This window comes from Cyanistes caeruleus, chromosome 14 (assembly GCF_971803275.1).
Source record: "Cyanistes caeruleus chromosome 14, bCyaCae1.hap1.1, whole genome shotgun sequence".
Taxonomy (NCBI): Eukaryota; Metazoa; Chordata; class Aves; order Passeriformes; family Paridae; genus Cyanistes; species Cyanistes caeruleus.
The window spans coordinates 16320259-16339954 of NC_141714.1; the positions used below are offsets into that span (position 1 = coordinate 16320259).

General features: G+C 40.4%; 1 protein-coding gene across 1 annotated transcript in view; it reads left to right on the top strand.

Annotated features, from left to right (window-relative positions):
• LOC111928567 (connector enhancer of kinase suppressor of ras 2-like) overlaps positions 1-19696 on the top strand; it is a 167423-nt gene that overhangs the window by 49480 nt on the left and 98247 nt on the right. Inside the window, exon 3 of the mRNA XM_086850852.1 lies at positions 13520-13683. Coding sequence (XP_086706978.1) covers positions 13520-13683 — 164 coding nt within the window. The remainder of the gene's footprint in view (positions 1-13519; positions 13684-19696) is intronic.

A 19696-nucleotide genomic window follows, 5' to 3' on the forward strand; every position in this document is an offset into this window, starting at 1 on the left:
ATGCCTGAGAGCATTGTCCAAGTGCTTCTTGAGATGCATCTCAAAAAGATTTCCTGTAACTCAAGGATTTAACCTGAAATAGGAGCTGCTGGGAGGCAGTGAATAACAGTGGCTCAGGAGTAAGGTGGACATGGAAAGCACAAAGTTTTGCACAAAAACAGAGGAAAATGACAAAATGTAGAGTAGAATATCTTGGCTGATCAAGCCTAGGATTTTTGGTGGAGATAGTAAAGTGATTAGGTTTGGAGTCCTGAATTTCAATAAAATTTTATATTAGTGTATAAATTCTGCATCAGAAGCTTGGTTAGCAGGATTATCACAATACAGTCTTAGAGAAAATTAAAAATAATGATATCATCATCATTTATTTGATGTATGAGTGTTCATATGTGCATTGATTTAGATAGTTCTGTTAAATTTTGAATTCATATTAGTGTGGCACTAAGATGGACTTTAAAAAAAGTACTGGTTCTCATGAGGAGCAAAATTGCAAGAAAAACAAAGTGCAAATGGATTAACTTCAGCATTTCTAGTAAAAATAATCACATAACCTTCAGTTCTGGAATCTCACAGCGGCACTGGGAAGTGAGGACACAAATCATGGTGGGACCATCAGGGTCTGACCTCTGCACTCCATTAAGTGTGAGGATTTTTGCCCAAAGCAGGAGGAATCAGAACAGCAAGGAGCCTCTCTGACCCTCTCCAGTGCAGCCACTCAGTGCAATATAACTCAGACTTGGGAAATAATACAGATCCTGAAGCCCTCTAGAGGAAATACTCATTTTTCATTCTGTCCCTGAAAATGACTAAAGTAAGTCAAGGACATTCAAGTTTTGGAAATGACTTTTAGCATATTTGCAAGCACCTGATTTTTTTTTTTCTTTTAAGTTAGAATCTGCAAATTGCTCACAGAGAGCAAACAGCGTGGATACATGTGTGTTAAAGGTCATAATTTGAATTTTTCCATCCCACTGATATAGGTTTAGGGAAAAGAAACACTGAATAGTGTTGACAATTAATCTACATAATCCAGTTACTTAAACTACATTTGAGAATGTAACTTGTTATTGACAAAAGGATAGTAAAGGAAAGGTCCAAATTCAGTGTTAAACAGCTGCTGTGTTTAAGATAAAATTGACAACTTTTTGCTTCTGAAGTCCTTTAAATTCTTAATTACAGGGGCCATGAACTAGGGAGGGATAGGATGGTAGAGATGTCTTATCTAAAGTAGATCTCTTCAAAGCTTTTAAAAGGGAGAGTTTTAATATATGTAAAATATATAAAATAACTGAATTCATTTTCAGATTGAAGATAATCAATAGTTTGTGCTCACTTCAGGGAAATAATGCACTTAACCTTTAATTTTTAAAAGAGACCAATTAAGACTGTGCAACATGATTAATGCAACCTGAAATGATTTCACACGATTGAATCCATTTCCATAATTCTTTCCCTGTTCTGGTTTTGCATTTTGGACTGAGGCTGGGAATGCCTTCAGCTGGGGTTGGGGTGTTTGGCTCCCAAATCCACCCTGAGCCAGGGTGCAAACCCACACAATTCCAGCAGAAACTGGAGCCAGGAGTGAAATCCTCTTATGCCATGGAACCATCCCTGCCTGGGGCTGGAAGTGCCACCCCCACCTGCCCAATCCCCTTACCCCAGGTGTCCCCTGGCCAGGTGGGCTCAGGGCTCCCAAAATCCTCTCAGGGCTCCCAAAATCCTCTCAGTGCTGGGGTGATGTCTTTTTGGGCTGCCTAAAACCAGAGGCCAGACAGAATTAAGGGATTAAAAAGCAGGAATATTTATTGGAGGGCCTTCAGGTACATTGCAGGCAGATTAAACCCCCCCAGGGGCTGCACCCAAAAAATAGATGATGGGTCACGGGTTTTCATACTTTTATAAGTTTGGGCCATTTGCATATTGGGGGTAAATCTTCCAATTCCAGCTCCAGGTAATGAAGTCATTTACCCCAAGTTTGCTCCCCCCAACCCACTTTTATTTCCATCTCTCAGGCCTGGGGCAGTGAGGTGTCCTTGATTCCCAGACCTGGAGAGGAATTGCTGTGTCTGACCAAAGTGGGAACACAGCAGATCACACTGGATATGGAGCTCAGAGTTCTACACGAAAGAACTGCAGGGTTACAAGCAAATGGAAAATATAAAAGCAAAAATCCTAAGGCATCAGGAAGGGCTGGAATTGTGCTGTGTCTGTGGGATCAGCAGCTACATCTGCTCTTTTTGGGTGGGACAGCCCCAGGTCAGACAGGGAACCCCTGGGAAGAGCCCAGAGCTGCTCCAGGGGCAGCCCCTCCACTCCTGAGCACCTGGGATGGAACCCTTGGCTACAAATGGCAGCACCTCCTTTGTAAATTACAGAAAAACTTTTCAAGTTTTTGGGGGTTTTTTTTAAGTTTTATTTTTGCTTTTCCTGCTATTTAAATGTTGGATGGAAAACCTCTTGGATCCTGGATGCACTCAGTGTTTCCATATGTGCTGAGTGATTGAAGCAGCCAAATTTACATTTTAATTTACCAAGTGGTGTTCCAGGAAGAAGAAATTGCAGCAATAGGTGGCACAATGCATTTTAATATAGAAATTAATAATATCTTAATTTCTTAGGATGAGGTTGTCTTTGTTTCGTGTGATATTTCTAAAAGTTCGGGAAAATGGCAATTTCAAAAAAGCTAATCACGCAATGGTTCCAAGAAAAAATGTTTCATAGATGTGAAAGTCATGTGTCTGACCTTTTTGGACTATCTCAGCCTTGATTTTTCTGCTTTTTTCTCATCACAGCTCTTTTATACAGGAACCTGTAGTTTGTTTACCCACCTTTCCCAGTAACTCACTGTTTCTGTGTTACACTTTGCTTGATCCTGTTAGAGCAAATCACTTGCTCAGTGAGCTTGAGGAGCCAACTCACCTCTCTTGTCCTTCATGTTCTGTTCTCTGGCTTATATGAAAAATAAACCAGAGGAGAATTTCCTTTTTTGAGGCTTTACTGGGAATGGCTGGGAAGGAAGTGCAAAAGAAGCCATGAGGAACATCCCCAGAAACATTATTTCATATTGTGTCACTTTTGCTGACACAGAATTGGTTTATCCTGCTCAATAGAATATTTTTACTATTTAAAGGTAATTTACATTTACCTTTTCACCAGCAGCTCTGTTGAGAGGGTTTATGGACAGCACTTACACTGACATGTTGCTATTGGGTATCTCTTACTCCTTTTCTGGTGACTTGAAAGAAAAGCTTTAACTATTTACCTGTGCAGAGCATAAAAATAACTAGGAATGGTAGCTGGGAACTCCCAGCCTGGTATTTCCTTGTCAGAGAAATTGAAATTCAAGCACTAGGCCTGCCCTATGTCTCCTTTTTGCACGCTGCCATGTCAAAGATTTAATCATCTTAAGCATTTTAAAAAGTCTTGTTTGAAACATCTGAGTGAGTGACATCTATGGCTTTGAAATGTTTTGTAACCACTTGATTTTTCCTACTTTTTTTTGTACTGAATTATTGCTCTGCTGGATGAATTTTTCTTATACATTGAGCTGTAATCATATTTTATTCATGGGCTTTAGCCTATATAGTTCTTTAGATATGATAAGATTCTTGCTTGTTTCATGTTATTTCACAGAACTATTTAATCTTGGATAAACTATGTCCAGATCAAATACCAAAACATTTAGAAATCAGAATTAAAACACAAAATAATAGTGATTTAAGATGTAGTAATATCTTCCATCATGTAGTTGAAGCCAGAGACTTAATCTATCTTAATCTGGCACTGCATGAAAAGTGGCAGTGAATAAAAATTTCTAGCTCTCATTTTTTTCAATAACAACCATAATAAATTTCCCTGGTATCAACATGGAACAGAAACTTGGAATAAAAACGGGGAAATGTAAGGAAAGGGAAAAGCTTCTTCAGGAGGATTTACAGACTGATGTGAATCCTGATGTGATTTCCTCTGTGATTTCTTCCTGTTTACCTGCTTTTGTTAGTTTCATATGGGTGGTACTGATAAAAATATGGATTCCTAGTTTGGGAATTACCTTAATTAACAATTCCTGCCAATGACCCGACTTTTAACTGAGCTCCCACTGATTGCTGGAGCTGACTCCTTCAGCTGCTTAAGGAAAGAGCCTCATTTTTGAGCATCCAGATTTACAGAGTCAACAGGATGGCACAAACGAGAGCTGCAGTGCCATGCGTGGCACCCTGGGGAAAAAAGGAGCGGGAGAGACGTGGGTGAAACCTCAGATCCACTGATCCACAGCCTCTGCTGAGTAGTTGCCAACAGAAGCCATCACCAGAGCTTCTGAATATCCCTGAGAAAAGATCAAAGGTTCCCCCTTTTCTTTATTTCTTGCAGCAGCCTGATTTTTGCCTCTGTGAGGAGCTGCGTGAGGAGTTGCCAAGGCCACCTTCTACTCTGGGAATTTGCATCTTGCAGGTGTCTAAACTCTGACTCATGAATTAGGTCATGGACTCGTAGATGCTGAAGAAATTGGGTTGAGCAGAAATCTGGTTTGTTTGGGCTTTTCACTCCAAACGCCCACACTGGATTTGGCTGTTCTTTTGATATCTGGGATTTTTAGTAAAATATGTCAGTGAAGTCGAAACGAGAATGAATGTGTTTTGGCACTGGAACATCTGTAACACTTTTTGGTTGATTCTCCTCTGTCAGCTCTTTATCCCCCCTCAGCTTGGCAAGCCTCAGCACTTGTTGGGGGAGGATGTGACCCAGGGATTCTGCCTGTCCCACACGAGTTTGGTTGATTGAGAACATTCTGCAGCTGTAGATATGGCTCAGAAAATTTTGGTTTTTTAGACATATTCTGCCTGGGAAGTCACTGTTCTGAGGCATCTGTGACACGGTGCCTGGATGGGGTTTGATATGATGATGAACTGAATTTAGAGTGCAGCCCTGTTGCAAAGGGATCAGAGACACTTTTAGAGCAGGACTCATTTCACAGAACTTTAAATGTCTGTCTTGCTATTGCATGAATTTTGTCTGACAAGGTACTTCCTCCCTATTGATTAGCTCAGACAGGCTCGTTATCTTGCTCCTCAGTAATTTTTTTTTTCTTCACATTTAAGACAGGGACAAATGGGGCATAGTAGTACTTGTACAAGAACTTCCTTGGCATGAGGGTTTTGTTTGATTTTGTGGGATCCCAAAGTATCTTTCTGAAGGTCAATCTGTGATTAAGACTTTCCTGTGTGCAGTACAAGCTGGATAAATCCTCAGAAGCGTGGAGGAAAGAGCTTTCAGTTACATTTATTTGTTCTTGTACTTTTGCTTCTAAGATCAGTGCTCGTAGATGAGACGTGGTTAATGCTGCTCCTTCCTTATTAGACTTGTTAACCTTTCTAAAATGGAAACTGGAATAAACTCACCTCAGTGTGCTCAGGCTCTGGTGGAGGAAATGCTGATTCCCTAATGTTTTTCCTTCTACCTGAGAATCGTTCCCTTTTCCTGGTGCTTTTGGGGCTTTTGTTTGGTTTTGTTTCTGTGGGAGGTTTTTCCCCCTGCCAGCTTTGGCAGCAAGTTAATGTTCACTGCACAAGCACTTTCTGGGAAGAGGAGAACTGGAAAAGTCTCCTCTGCCCCTGCCCTCCAACCCAGGCAGAGGAGAACACAACCTTTGGCACTTGCTGCTAAAAGGCACAATGTGAACCCTGATCACATCCACTCTCTGCTCCCAGGTAAATCCCTCCTGTATAAAGGATGTTATTTCTTCTCAGTTTTCTCACTGATCATCTTGTTATCACCTGAATTATTCTGACACAGAGATATTTGCTCTTTTGTGATTCCACAAAGAGGTTTAGGAGTTTAATTGTGCTGCCTCTGCATTTTGGTTTGAGAATAAATCATGAAGGTTCTTCCAGATAGATTAACAAGGCCAAAAATAATTTGTATTGTCTTTTTAGTTGGTCCTAAAAGTTGGGTTTTTAAATTTTGGTGTGTATTCTGGGATGTCTGTGCTGGAACCAGCATTTCTGTCAGGACAGGCTCCTATCAAACTGTCTCAAAAAAATAAAGCAGTGTTTACATAGTCCAGTGCAGGAAATAGAAACACTTGCCTTGCACTGGGCCGAAACATTTCTCTTTTAAAATAAATGTAACAAATTCAGGGTCCCAGTGTCCTCATCTCAGCCACTCTGCAATGTGGAATAATTTCATCAATTACATGGGAGGTCTGAACCTGGAGGCTTTGGAGGCTGTGAGCACTTCCAGGTCATCACTGCTTCAGCAATGACTGGGGGCTGTGGTTATATTTTCATCAAGGAGAAAATTAATGAGGCTAAGGAAAGATGTAGATTTTCATTAGCACACAGAGCTAATTAAGATGCTTCTGGGTTTTGTCACTTTTATGAAGTTTGTCAGTAACAGCATCAGTGACATATCTCGAGGTTAAATTGCTGGGAAATGTGGCAGCAAGGAGCACACACTTGGGCCTGAAAATGTGATCCATTCTCTCTGCATGACACTTCTCCCCCAGAAACCTCTTTCTAGTTCCAGCAAGCTTCCTGAAAATGCTGTTTATTGCTTCCTTGGTAATCCCACAGCTCCACGACACCTGTCAAATGTTGAGGACAAAGTTAGAATGGCTTCACTTCCTATTATTCATTCATAGGTAATGAAGGCAGAGCTATATTAAGTCATTTACTTCATATATATGAATGTCAATTTAAGGGTGATGGCATATCATTAAATCAAATTTTATTAGTTCAGCAGTTTGTTCACTCACTATTAATATTGCCTGACACATCCCCTTACAGAACCTTCTCAGCTGCTGTGAACTCTTAAAATATTGATAATTTGAGCCCAGCTTTTGTCTTGATAGTACAGTTATCCTGTAAAATTGCTGCTGGAGAGATCTTGGACTTACAGGCACTGAGGTTATGGGAAAGCCCCTTACTTTAGCCATACTAAAAATAAAATAATGAAGTTACAGTGGTGAAGTAGTATTCCCACTGGTTTTGCTTATGGGGTAGAATTTGGGAGGCTGCTCTGTGTCTCAGACATGCACTGTGGTGAGGGACAGTGATGTTTGTCCTGATTTGGAGGAGGACACTTTGGAGGGGAATAAAAAGGGCACTTAGGAACTTGCAGTGGATTTTTCTATTCCCTGAGGAGTTTGTCCCTTTGTGAGTGGGATCTGTGAGAGAAGCTCTGACCTGTTCTGGGGAGAGAAGAGGAGCAAGGTTGGAAGTTTCCAGCTCGTGCTCTCCCAAATCTGCTTCCCTGCTGGTTACAGAGGAGGCAGAGCTGACAAGCTCTTATTTTTCACACACAGAAAATAATAGAGGCAGTGTAGAAGGAGAAAAAATGGGGTAATGGAAGTTGGCAGTGAATGGAGTTGAAGATACACAGGGGTTTTTCAGGGGAAAAATCCCCAGAATTTTGTGCTAAGAGGGGGAGAGGGTTCTTCCCTGAGCCAGGGACAGCTGCAGGATGAGGAGCAGGGAGCCCATGGAATGAAGGGCCAGAAATGCAGAACTGCTCCAGCTGTCGAGAGCCCAGCTGGATCCTGGAGCTGAGAGCGTCTGCAGAGGGCTTGGGCAGGGCAGATCCCAGTGCTCCTGTGGATCCTGGCACTCCCAGGGGAGCAGAATGGAGCAAGGGAAGTACCTGATGGACTGCCCAGCCCTGAGCCTGACACCAGCACAGGGGCTGATGCCCAGGGTGGCTCCATCCACGGTGCAGCCTGGAATGGAAGCCAACATTTTTGGTGTCAGTTGGTGCCTGGGAAGCATTAATTCAGAGTGCTCATCCCGCCCCAGTTCCTGTTCATGCAGATGAGGATCTGTAAATTCAAGCAGCACAAGTCTGCCTGTATTTGCATCTAAAACATCCATCTGTATCCCTGTGAATATCGGAGTGACGCAGAGGAAACTCAGCCGGGAAGCAACATTTAAACACATTCTACTTGCACAGTCAAGCATTCAAAGGTCAGATAAAGCCAGAATTGAGGGATTCTTTTTTTCAGGATAATTGGATTTTTATTTTTTTTCCTTTTCTGTGTTTGTGAATTTCTGCTGTGCTTCGTAAATTTAAATGTACTTTTTTTGGTGAAATTCTGTAATCTAGCTGCTGTATTTCTCTAGGTCAGGTGACGTGTAGGCTTAAAGATGCAAAACACTGCAATCCTTAGATTTCAAATATACTCTGAAGTTTAGGAAAGCTGAGGCCTGAAATTTTCCAAGCTTGGTGTTTTACAGTGTTTTCAAACATGTTCTATCCGTCTCTTTCTGAATTGTGCTGGTATGAAGATCCTTTTCTCTTGATGCTCTAAATAGTTTTGATTTTTTTCCTCCTGAAGAGCTTAAGAACAAATATCTGGTATTTGAGAGTCAGCTTAGTGTGAACATGGCCCTGAGGATTATGCCTTTTCTTTATTTGGACTGAATAATTCTTAAAAAGCTTTTTCAACGTCACTGGCAAAAATACCCACCTGTTGATTTTGCTTGCTGCAAGTTACATAAGAATTGGAAAGGCTCCACTGTGCCTGAGCCCAGGGTAATAAATCAAAGATTTAGATTTGATCAAGAACATTGCTGAATTGATGTGTGTATTCAATAAAATTGCATTTAGGAAAAGGCATGAATTCTCTCCAGTCTCTCAGTCAACCAACCATTCAATTCCTTCCAGATCTTTCTAGATAGCTGCTAAATATTGCTTTATATTGAAAATATCCCTTGTTCTTTAAAAAAACCCGCCAAACCCAACTTTTATTTTGCTTTCTGTAAAAATTACACTTGGGCTGATCCTGTGGATGATGTTAAATGCTGGATATATTTAAGCAGATCTGCATATATAAACTGAAGGCAGTGACAGGAGCAGAAGTCATGCTGCCTTCCCCAATTAATCAGAGAATTTCCAGCACAGTAGTGAGGGATTTTATATTTCCTATGAGTGAAGAGTCGACTTTGTGGAGTTGTGAGTACAGAAACAGCAGCACTGCAATATTTAAAAACTGATATTTGTCCCAGTTTCACTTTGATCTGTTGATTTATCACAAGTCACCATTGTGCAAGAGCAGAGATAGTGTTGTTTTACAGCTTTCATTAGTCAAATGAGGCACATTAATGGGTTATTAATTTGTCTTGGCAGGCCAAAGTGTAATTCTTCTGAGCAAACAGATCATCCCATCGACTTTCAGCTTTTGTCCTCTGGATCCAGGGCCCACAGACACTTCTACCTCAGATTCTTTATTGTGCATAAGCCTTTGTGCCACTGGGAGTTTAGTGCTTTTAATTTCTTAGTATGTGCTTTTAATTTCTAAATATGGTTTTAATCAGGAAAAACGTAGAATCTTTTGCCAGACCCTCAGTCAGAGAGATTTTACCAGTGGGCTCTCCCCTCTTGCAGCAGTGCTGAAGCCAGGAGTGGTCAATGCATTCCCACCGAGCTGATTTCCTCCTTTTTCACCCTAAAACCTAAAAGCAAGGAATTTTCCTGCCAGAGGGGCTGGTTTTGCATCCCTTCATGTGCCAGGGAGTCCCTGTGGGAGCTGCTGTGTCTGTGCCAGGCAGAGCTGGCAGGGACCTGCCCTGCCCTGCCCGTGACCCTTTTTCACAGCCAGGGTTTGCTGCTCCAGCGGCAATTTCCCCTGGGAATTCTCATGGAGCAGCAACAAGCCCATCATCTGGGCAGGAATTTTTCAGGAGAGATTTCAAAACCAAAAAATGCGTTTGCAAAATTCCCTTAAAATATTGGAAAAAGGAGAAGCGAATAAATGTGTGTAAGTGATGGAGTGATCAGTGAAAAACTGGAAATTACAGATTTTAAACTTAGGAATTGCTTCTGGGATGGATCACACTTGACAGAGTTATTTCTCCTGTGAGAGCTGCCCTGGCTGCATCACTCCTGAGAAAAAGGCAACAATTTGGGATTACTTTCATTCATTTTATAGTCATTTTTTCAATAATGGTAATATTTTCAATATCTCTGTCCAATGGCAGAGGGGAAGGGAACAGATGTTCAACATGGAAACAATGTTTGTGCTTTTCAAATGGAAACCAAACCTGCCATTTGTTGGCAATGATGGGAAGATTCATTTTAATCTCAGTGAACCTTATGAACAATATGTGGCGTCTCTTTTGTAATGTTTGCTCTGAGTTACTAACTAAATCTGATTTAGAGATATTTTTAAGGTTTTGCTTTGTTTTGCTGTTTCAATTTTTTTTTTTAATTATGCATTTCTAAAAAGAAACATTTTCAAGCTGACTGGCTCTTCTTTTCCTGCCCTTTCTCCCTAACAATTTTCTGTTTTCTACCTCCTTTTTATTCATGTTTCCTTGACTTTGACTTTAGATGTTCGATTTGCAAAATCACAGTTGCAGTCAGCAGATCAGAGTTGCTTCCTTTTCCTCTGCTCTTTGAATATGGAGAGAAAGTTTTCTTAGTCCACATGGATCCAATATGATTTATTTTATTTTAAACTTAGAAATGGACAGAGAGAATATGGAATCATAGATTATTTAGGTTGGAAAAGACCTTGAGATCATGGAATCCAACCATCCAGCAGGAAAATGTCAGAGTTTTCAGGTGGATGTGGTTTATGGGATGTTTCCCCCGATTTCCCTCTACAAGGCCATTTTCTGAGCACAGGGGTTTATACAGCTTTTAATGCAATGTTCAGCCAGAGCTGCTTCCCAGCTGACTCAGGCAGCACTTGGGCTGATGGATAACTCCTTTTTTCTTGGATTGTCCTCTCAAATAACACTGAAAGATTAGCAAGTGTCTTCAACCTTCATTGATTTTCTGTTAAAGTGATTTAACTCCTTCAGCCCAGCTGCGTTGGAGAAATAAAAATTCTCTAACATCCAACTGTAATTTTTGTGGGCATTAAGCCTTGGTTTTAAAGTAAAACATCCATGTTTAAACAACTTTACTTCCATCATTTTATTGCACTCTGAAGGAGATGTCGGTTAGTGACAAAATGCTCACAATAAAATAAGAATGTGCAGCAAGAGAACTGCAAATTTCTGTTTCTTGCCTGACCCTGCTGTTGTGTATTTTGGGAATAGTGGGTTAATTTTATTTACCAACACCTAAGCAGAGCTAGGGCCCCTTCCTTTGTAGTCATGAATCTGAACTGCTTTCATACTTATCTGTAAACAGAAATGATATTGAGGGAAAATGCATAAAGAGCACTAATGAGTGGCTTGAGGACGTAAATATTTCATTTGGTTTGGGTGAGTCAACATGAGCTCGCTCTGTAGCCTCTCTAATTTCATCTTGGATATTCCATGTAAAAACAATTGGAGACGTGACAATACAGAAGATATTCCTGCTGCTGAATTCCTGCTTTGGGATGGTTCACATTTCAGTACCTGGCTCCCTGAGAGACAGAAAAGCAGAGAGCAGTGGGCAAATCTCTCTTTTTCTGTGTGTATTTATTAAGTGCTGTCATTCTGTGAGACAGCCTGGCCCTTTAATGATATATTTCTATATTCTCTTGTCAACTGCCACACTGTTTGCACCAGTAAGTAAATGCCTTGTAAAGGTGCCCTGGGGAGCTATTACAGAGCAGCACAAATAATACAAATTTGATTTTTTTGCTCTGCTGTCATACATTCTCCCTGGCACAAAGGCAAGTTTAATACATCTGACTGCACACTTCTCACAGTGTGGCACATTCAGTTGGGTTTTCCTAAATCTGTCTTAATGTGCCCACTGATTCTCAATTTTTTAATTAATTTGCTTTTGTTGAAAATAATTTAATATCTACTAGCAGCTTTGTGACTTTTTCTGAGTTTTGGGGCAATGTCCACGAAAGGCAAATCTGGGAGGTGTGGGGTTTGGAATATTTGCTCTAAAATGGTTTTCAGAATAGTTCTTGAGCAAGTGGGAACAGAAATGTGCAACAGCTTGGAGTTTAAAATGTTAAATAATGAACAGAGAATTTGCAGTGACCAGTTCGCAGCCAATGGAACTGACCTACTGTAAAATCATTCATGAGATCATTAAAAATAATGAACAGATGCAAAGAAGTTGTTTCCTATTTGCAGACCATTCTAGATGAGAGAAAAGGTTTAGGAATTAGTTACAGACTGATGATTTGAGCTTTAAAAATCCCCCCAGACTACCTCATACTTTTGAATTACGCCATAAAATATGACATTTTTATCACTGTACTAGCTTTGTATGGGACATAGGTGTAAGGGAACATAAAGCTGTGCACTTTACTTGGTAAATTAGCTTTATCTATAACACAGGGCTATCAGTTTACAGAGCAAATAATTGGAGCATGTTGAAAGAAGAGTTAATTAAATGAAGCTGCAATGTATCCCTTTGTATTTACAGACTGAGGACAAACATATTGGTTTGCTTCATTCCCACATTCCTGTGTGTCATCACAGCCCTTTTGTCCCAACTGAACTGAGTTATTTGGGGTGTAAAGTGGTGACACCCAGCACAGAATTTGTCAGATCTCTTTTTTCCTCAGGTGCTCTGCAAACTCGATGTCTATCTGATGATGGCTGAGTGCAGAAATTCTATTTCAAAGCTCTGTCATGAACGCCCAAGCTGGTTATCTCAACAGTTTCTGGACATCTGTAATTTTATGGATCTTGGATTTGTTTTCATCACTCCAGGGCGAATAACTGAGAATCAGTGTTTTATTTTACTTGGTGGATGAAGTTATTGAAGGTGCATTTTGTTGGTCTCTAGAAAATCACGTGCACATCAGGTTTCTGTTGAATCTGACAGTCCTTGAGGGACCTCTGAGAGACCTCATGTTGCTTTCAGTAGTAGATCCCTGTGCTCAACTCATTGTTCTGGCTGGAAATTCAAGGCATGTGTGGTTCAGAAACAAATTTGGAGGAAGGAAAAAATCTTTCAGTATTGTTAATCAGTTTCTTCTCTGGTCTGAGAAAAAAAAGAACCTGTTATTCTCACCCTATAAAATTTCAGGGTGAAATGGAACAATTCCTTGTGCACAGGGAAAATTGTGTTCTTAGTTGGAGGTGTTGTAACAAAACCATTTTTTTCTTGTTTGTATTCAGAAATCTGGATAATCTGGGGTGAGAATTGGCAGTGAGTATAGCAGAATCAGTGTGGGTGGCTACTGAGCCTGAAAAACTCTTCCTGATCAGGGGCAGCCAAACTCTGTGACCTTGAAGAGTCCTGGAAGAGTTACAGGAAGAATTCGTTCCTAATCATAAGATAAACTTATATTTAGGTCTTTGTGACATCACAAGAAAAAGGGTTTTTATAATGTCACTGTCTGTGCTGCTTTGTCCTTCCCCCATCTCCATGAAGGTTTAGAATTACTATTAAAATGTTAAAGAATGTTGAAAATAACATCAGTAATACAAACTCTCTTTAGCAGCATGTGCTGTACTATGTAAGTTAAATTATAATTTTCATTGCACATTTTCCATTGTAGCTCCGAACAACGAAGTACACTTGCATTCCCAAGAAATTCTGTATTTGTGAGCTACAGAACTGTTTCATCAGGTTTTTCTCTGCTCTCTGAATCTGTGCTGTTGGCTTTTCTAACCAGGCCTCGATGATTGCCTCCAACAATACATCAAAAACTTTGAGAGAGAGAAGATCAATGGGGAGCAGCTGCTGCACATCACTCACCAGGAGCTGGAGGAGCTGGGAGTGACTCGCATTGGCCACCAGGAGCTGATCCTGGAAGCAGTTGATCTGCTCTGTGCATTGGTAAGTGATTCCTCGCTTCACTCCCCTTGATCAGCTGCGTTTATTAATTTACAAACCAAAGTAAAAAGGATGTAGGGATTCCTCCGCGGCCACACGCTCAGACAGCCACCGTGGCTTTACTTCAATAAAGGCCAGACATGTCCTGGCTTCTCTCAGCTGCACAGAAACTAAATTTATCCATTTAATGATTATGTGTGATGGTCTTTGATTGCTTTTCCTCTGACTTTCTTGGTCCTGCAGTCAAATGCTGTTGACTATCACTCCTGGCATCCATATGGTTCTGTAATTACGTGCCATATGCCCTCGTATTTCACTGACATTTGCCACACTGCACTGAACCAAGTAGACCTGAGCGGTTTAACCATGCCAGCATTCCAAAGGATGGTGCTACACAGCCAGGAGGTAATGCTAATTAGACTGGAAGATTGTTTAAAATGAGCTTTAAGATGAGACTGGAGTGGTAAAATTTACTTTATCTGAACCACAGACACGTGTGCCGGCTGAAAGTTGTGTTTGGGTTTTTTTAGCAACTTACAAGCATTTGGAAGGACATTATTTATTCATACTATTAATTACTAGCTTACTAATTCAGTTAACCTCTTAACAAAGTTAAAATTATCATTTTTGACACCAAAAAATTCTTTTTTCCTCTGCTAATGTATTCCTACCAGCAAATAAAATGTGATATATTAACTCTAAAGGCAAAATAACTTCTGCTCATGTAGGTGGACAGGTGAAAGAATATGGAAAATATTAAAACACAAAATAGTAAAATTACATAGGTAAATTACACATGACAATTATAGCATTTGACTTCTTTATCAGGAGTTCTGCTTTTGAATAAGTGGGCTATCCTGTGGGAATTTGATAAAGAGAAATTGCTTCCAAGAGGGAAACTTAGGGCATTTAGGAGTAAGATAGAGAACAAGTGAGGTAAAATCCACTTGATCTGGTGGAAAAAAACCCATTTTTAAGTGCCTCTTACTATTCATCTTCTTCTTCCTCCTATTATTCATCCCTTCTTTCCTTTGTCATTCGAGGCATGAACTCCATTGAATGGCAAAATACCCTCAGTGTGCCTTGAGATCCTCCCCTGTGAATGAAACACCTTTTCCAGAGCAGGGAAATGCTTTGGGGGCAGGTGTGTGCTGCAGAAGCCAAGGGCCAGGGCCTTTTGGAAACATCTGAACCCAAACTCCTGAGTTTTTCCCTGGAAACCTCGTGTTCCCCCCCAAAGGAGCCAGCAGAGCCCCCAGTGTCACCCAGCCAGCAGAGCCCAGACTCTCCTCAGGAGCAGCAGCCCCCAAGAGTTTCCTCTGGAAAAACATCTCCCTTGAGTCCAGTGTGACCCGAGGAGGACCCTGCTGACCCTTTTATCATGATTCTTTTTTTCTTTTTTAAGCACAGAAAATGTTCCTCTTGCTGCTGGTCAATAGTGCAGCTCTCGCTGTGCTGTCTCATGACCTTACTTTTCCTTTGCAGCAGGATGGGGATTTTCCAGCTCCTGGTATCATTTATTTTGCCTCCTGCCTTTCAGCCTTTTCCCTTCCTTTCTCACTCTGACTCAAAAATGCCTTTTTCTTTTTTTTCCCTGCTTTTAAATGTTTCTCTCCCTGCCTGTTCCGTGTGCTTTCTGCTGAGCGAGTCTGCTGCCTGCAGCTCTGCTCCTGGGGATGTTCTCCTGCTTCTGACATTTCTGCTCAGCCCTCTGTACATCATCTTCCTCAGTTCTTGCAGGATCACTGAAAAGTTTTACCAGACTCAGTATAAAATCTATTTTAAATCTGTATTAATTTATTAGGTTTTGGATCCATGCAGTCGAAAAGAATTATTGAAAATCTCGCTTTAATTATTTTAATAATGGCAATAATTGAATGAGAGGAGAGCTGATGCCACTTTTATGAGCTGAAATACGTTTCTAAAATATCACAATTCTTATTGTGTGAATATTCTTATTCTGTGCTAACTCCTGAAAAATTAATAGATTGTTACACTAACTTCTGACTGCTGGCCAAGTGACCAGAAAAAATTGTGACTTGGAATTGCTCACTGATGTGGATATTTTTAGAACATCTAGTCTAAAAAAACCCCATTATTTTAAATGTAGTTTTTAAAGGGGCTATAGAGTATCTCTACTTTGTTTATGCCACTAAACAGGAGTTAACATATAGGAAATCAGGGAAATCAGAATGTCTTAAGGAGCACATAATCTTGCCCCTGTTTCCCTGAATTGCATTACAAGCAAATTTAATACAATTTATGGTCAGGTAAACCAGAGCCCCAGGCAGTCAGGAATCAATACCTCAGCACTCTGCAAGTATGGACAGGGTGCAGAGCTGTTTGTAGATTCATAAATAAAAATACTTGAATTTTATTTTCAACATTATTTATGGAAAAAAAGAGCGGTGAAGCAACACTTATTCCAATTCCAATTCCAACAGTCTGGCCTTAAAATCCCAGCTGTGGAGGGGAGATACCGTGAGCAGTTTGCTCTGTCCCTCCCTCTGTCCATCCTGCTGTGTTCCCAGTCCCGAGGATGGATCTGGGATAGCTCTGCCCCATCCACATCCACATCCCTGCCCTGCTTCTGCCCTGCCTGGGCCATTGAGCATCGATTTTTTCCCATGCATGGATTTCTGGATTGATTTCTGGTTGGCAAAGGACAGTGCCCGAGTTCCATGACCCATTTCTCCTGGGCAGGATCTGCAGTCCATCCCAGCAGGGTGGGAGCAGGAGCAGCTCCAGGAATCTCCCAGGAGAGCTCAGGGGGGATCAGGAATTCTCACTGGGCAGGGATTTACCTGCAGAACAGCTCTGCTGCTCCAGGAAACCCGGGAAACTGTGACTGTGTGAGCTCCAGCCCTTGGGACACCCTGGAATGTGCCTTTCCTAAGGGTCCAGGGACCACTGGCTTTTCTGGGATGAGTAGAGAGGTTTTGGTGGGGTTACACCAAGAATGGTGCCTTGGCTGCTATTCCAGGGATACAAGCACAGGAGAATCCCCCCAGAACCAAATCCTGGCCTGTAAAGGAGTTTCTAAATGCAGGAATAAGCTAAAACTAAAGGAGGAAACTGCTGGTTTTTATTCCCACTCCCAAACCACCTGTCAGCCAGATTCCAAATGCAAATTATTAAAGGCAGGGAGGGTTTGCTATGTCAGACATCAGCCCCTGACATGATTTTTACATCCACTTTTCTTCTGAAAACAAGCTGAATTCAGATAGGAAATTCATTTGAGAATCCTGGCTAGAAAAGATTCCACATTGGAAGATGACTTGCAGTGGGAAAGAAAAAAATATAAGAAATGTGAAAAGGGAATAATAAGAGTATTCAATACTCCCGTGCAACATGGTGATATAGGAGTGTATGTATTTTACCTGAAAGTTAAATCATTTCAAATGTTAAAATAATGTCATTTATGAAAGGGTAAAATCAGAGTGCAAAAGGTGAGAGGAACTTTTCTGTGTAGGAAGGAAAGTACAGGCGCTATCTTGGGCTTGCTGAGGGGTGAATTTGTGTGCTCTGAAAAGCAAAGTCACAGGTGAGCTTTACTTTCAGCTTCAGTTCTTTGATCATTCTGGAAAGACATTTTTGAGTTGTGCTTTAATTATGAAGAAAATTGGGAATGATGGCTGTGGGGAAAAAAATTCAATCTGGAACATTGAGGTCCTTTCTTGCTGGGGTGGTCAGAAACTGCTCTGCAATTATTTATTTGAAGTGACCTAAATAAGATTTAGGGATTAAAAATTGTGGGCCACTCGGATTTGGACTGTAACTTTAATAAAGTTGAAATTTTAATTGGGATATCTACTGGAGAACTTGTTGCAGGGAGGCTGAATCTGCAGAAGTAGCAGGATCTGGGGAAAAGAACTTTTTGATAAAGTAAAGTACACTGGAAACAAGAAAAAGGAATATTTTTTGAGGTCAAAGTGGGCTGCTGTTCAAATCTGCAAGTAAATTTAATTTAATTAGGACAGTATTGGAGTCAGTATATTGTTAAAGCCTGCACGAATTAAAATATAAACAGTCTAGTGGGAAGAAAGACTGATAATGAAAGGATGAAAAATGAATGGGAAATGAAAAGAATGCTCCAATAGAGATTGTATCTCAAGTAATTAAAAGTACTGTTAATTCACAGGCATTCAACTTGTGAAATAAGGCCTTGTGCTGTGGAGAAATTTCAAGGAGAAATAAAGATTAGAAACTTTGTCTGCAGTTTCTGCAAAGCCACAATCCAGGCAGGGATTTTCCACCAGAAGGCACAAGAGTCACCCATGGTCAACATGTTCATAACAACTGCAGGAATTTAATTTATTTTTATATTTAGTTGGGGTTTTTTTGTTTGTTTGTTTGTTTTTAATAATGTATGGGACATGGCTACCAAACAAATTTTGTTTTCTCCTATCACTTTTCTAACATATTTCTTTATCAGGCATCTCTCTAACAAAATTATGGCAGCAGCAGGAATTTGTTGGTCAGGTGGAAAGCAGTTTGCAGTGATATATTTTGAGGCACACAATGGGGAAGGTGAAGTCTTTCATAGCTGCCTCTGTATCTATTGATACCATTGTTCTGAATTTAAATTATTCAAATTTTTCCTCAACTAATACTATTTTAATGGCCACATCTACAATGATCTCTCTTGAGATCCTTTTAATTTTTCATTCTGATAATACACTTTTTGACTTTTCCTTTTTGCAAGCATATTAGGAAGCATTTCTTCTTTCTTCACCTGATTTGTGAACAAGTTTCACTTTAAACAAGTGTCATTCTATGTGTCAAACACTTCTTTTCCACCCATATTTCAGGGGTTATTAAAATGTAATTATTCCAGACTAAAATCTTCATTTTATATGAAGATTGATGCTTGAGTAGAGGGAAATAAACCTCATTTCTCTGGAATGGAATGCCATCCCTCTTGGTGAGAGATGAAGAGATCTTCCATCTCCTCAGTGGAATGAGGAACCTGGCACACGCTTTATTTTCATCTCCACAAACATGTATGCATCCAGAGAGCTTTATTAATTTCAACTGGAAAAGAAGTTCAGCTTTTGGCAGTCCAGTGCTAGTTATTGTGCTGTGCCAAAACATGGAATTAATACTATTGAATTGAGTGGGTTAATTATTGCACATATTAGAACATGTGTATCATCTTTTGATTAGTCTAATTAGCAGCTTCATTCCTTCTTAGCCTTTCAAATCATGCAACTTGGAAAAATAACAGATTTTAAGGATTGTTTGGGTTTGTTTTTTTGTTGTTTTTTTTTTTTTAAAGCCTGTTGACAATTTTGGCGTTTTCAGATTTCTCTTAGGATGAGAACATTGAAGGAAGAAAATTAAGTTGGTACAAAGAATTCAGAGTAGCCTAAAGTCCTGGGATTTTACAGCTGTGTGCATGATTTTTTTCTTACTGGGGAGAGGTAAATGTTTCATGGTTTTGCTAAGGTGTGCTGGAAAAGTCTGGATGTAATTACACATTATTTGTGTTGAGGAACCACCAAAATGAAATTCTTTCTGAAATCAGCATGCTAAAGGCAGCTCTGGGAGTTGATCTAAGCAAAGAATAAAGTAAAGGCGATTTTTTTCGTGTGGTTTTCTTAGTGTTTTCTTCAAGGATGCTGATTCCACACCAGTTGTTCCACAGAAAAACGCACAGCAGGAATATTTTGGGTACTGCAGCAGCACCAGCAGTGGTGCTGTGTAAAATCAAAATTTTCAGAGGTGCCCAAGCACAGGGTTTTTACAAAAGGAATTTAGGACAAAAGTGTTTTTGGATTTGTGTTTGTGTGTGAAACACATTAGAAACTTAGGCCTGGACTCTCTAGAGAACTTTATCCTCTCTGATTTTATCATTTCTGTAGAGCAGCCATGGCCACAGGAGCTCTGATGAAGGCACAGACCCCTCTGGTTATGGGATGTGTGTAAATCCTGTCCCAGACTGGAAATGGGCCTGCTCAGTGAGAATTCTCACTCATTCCAGTGAGAATTTCATCCCTTGCCATAATATGAGGTG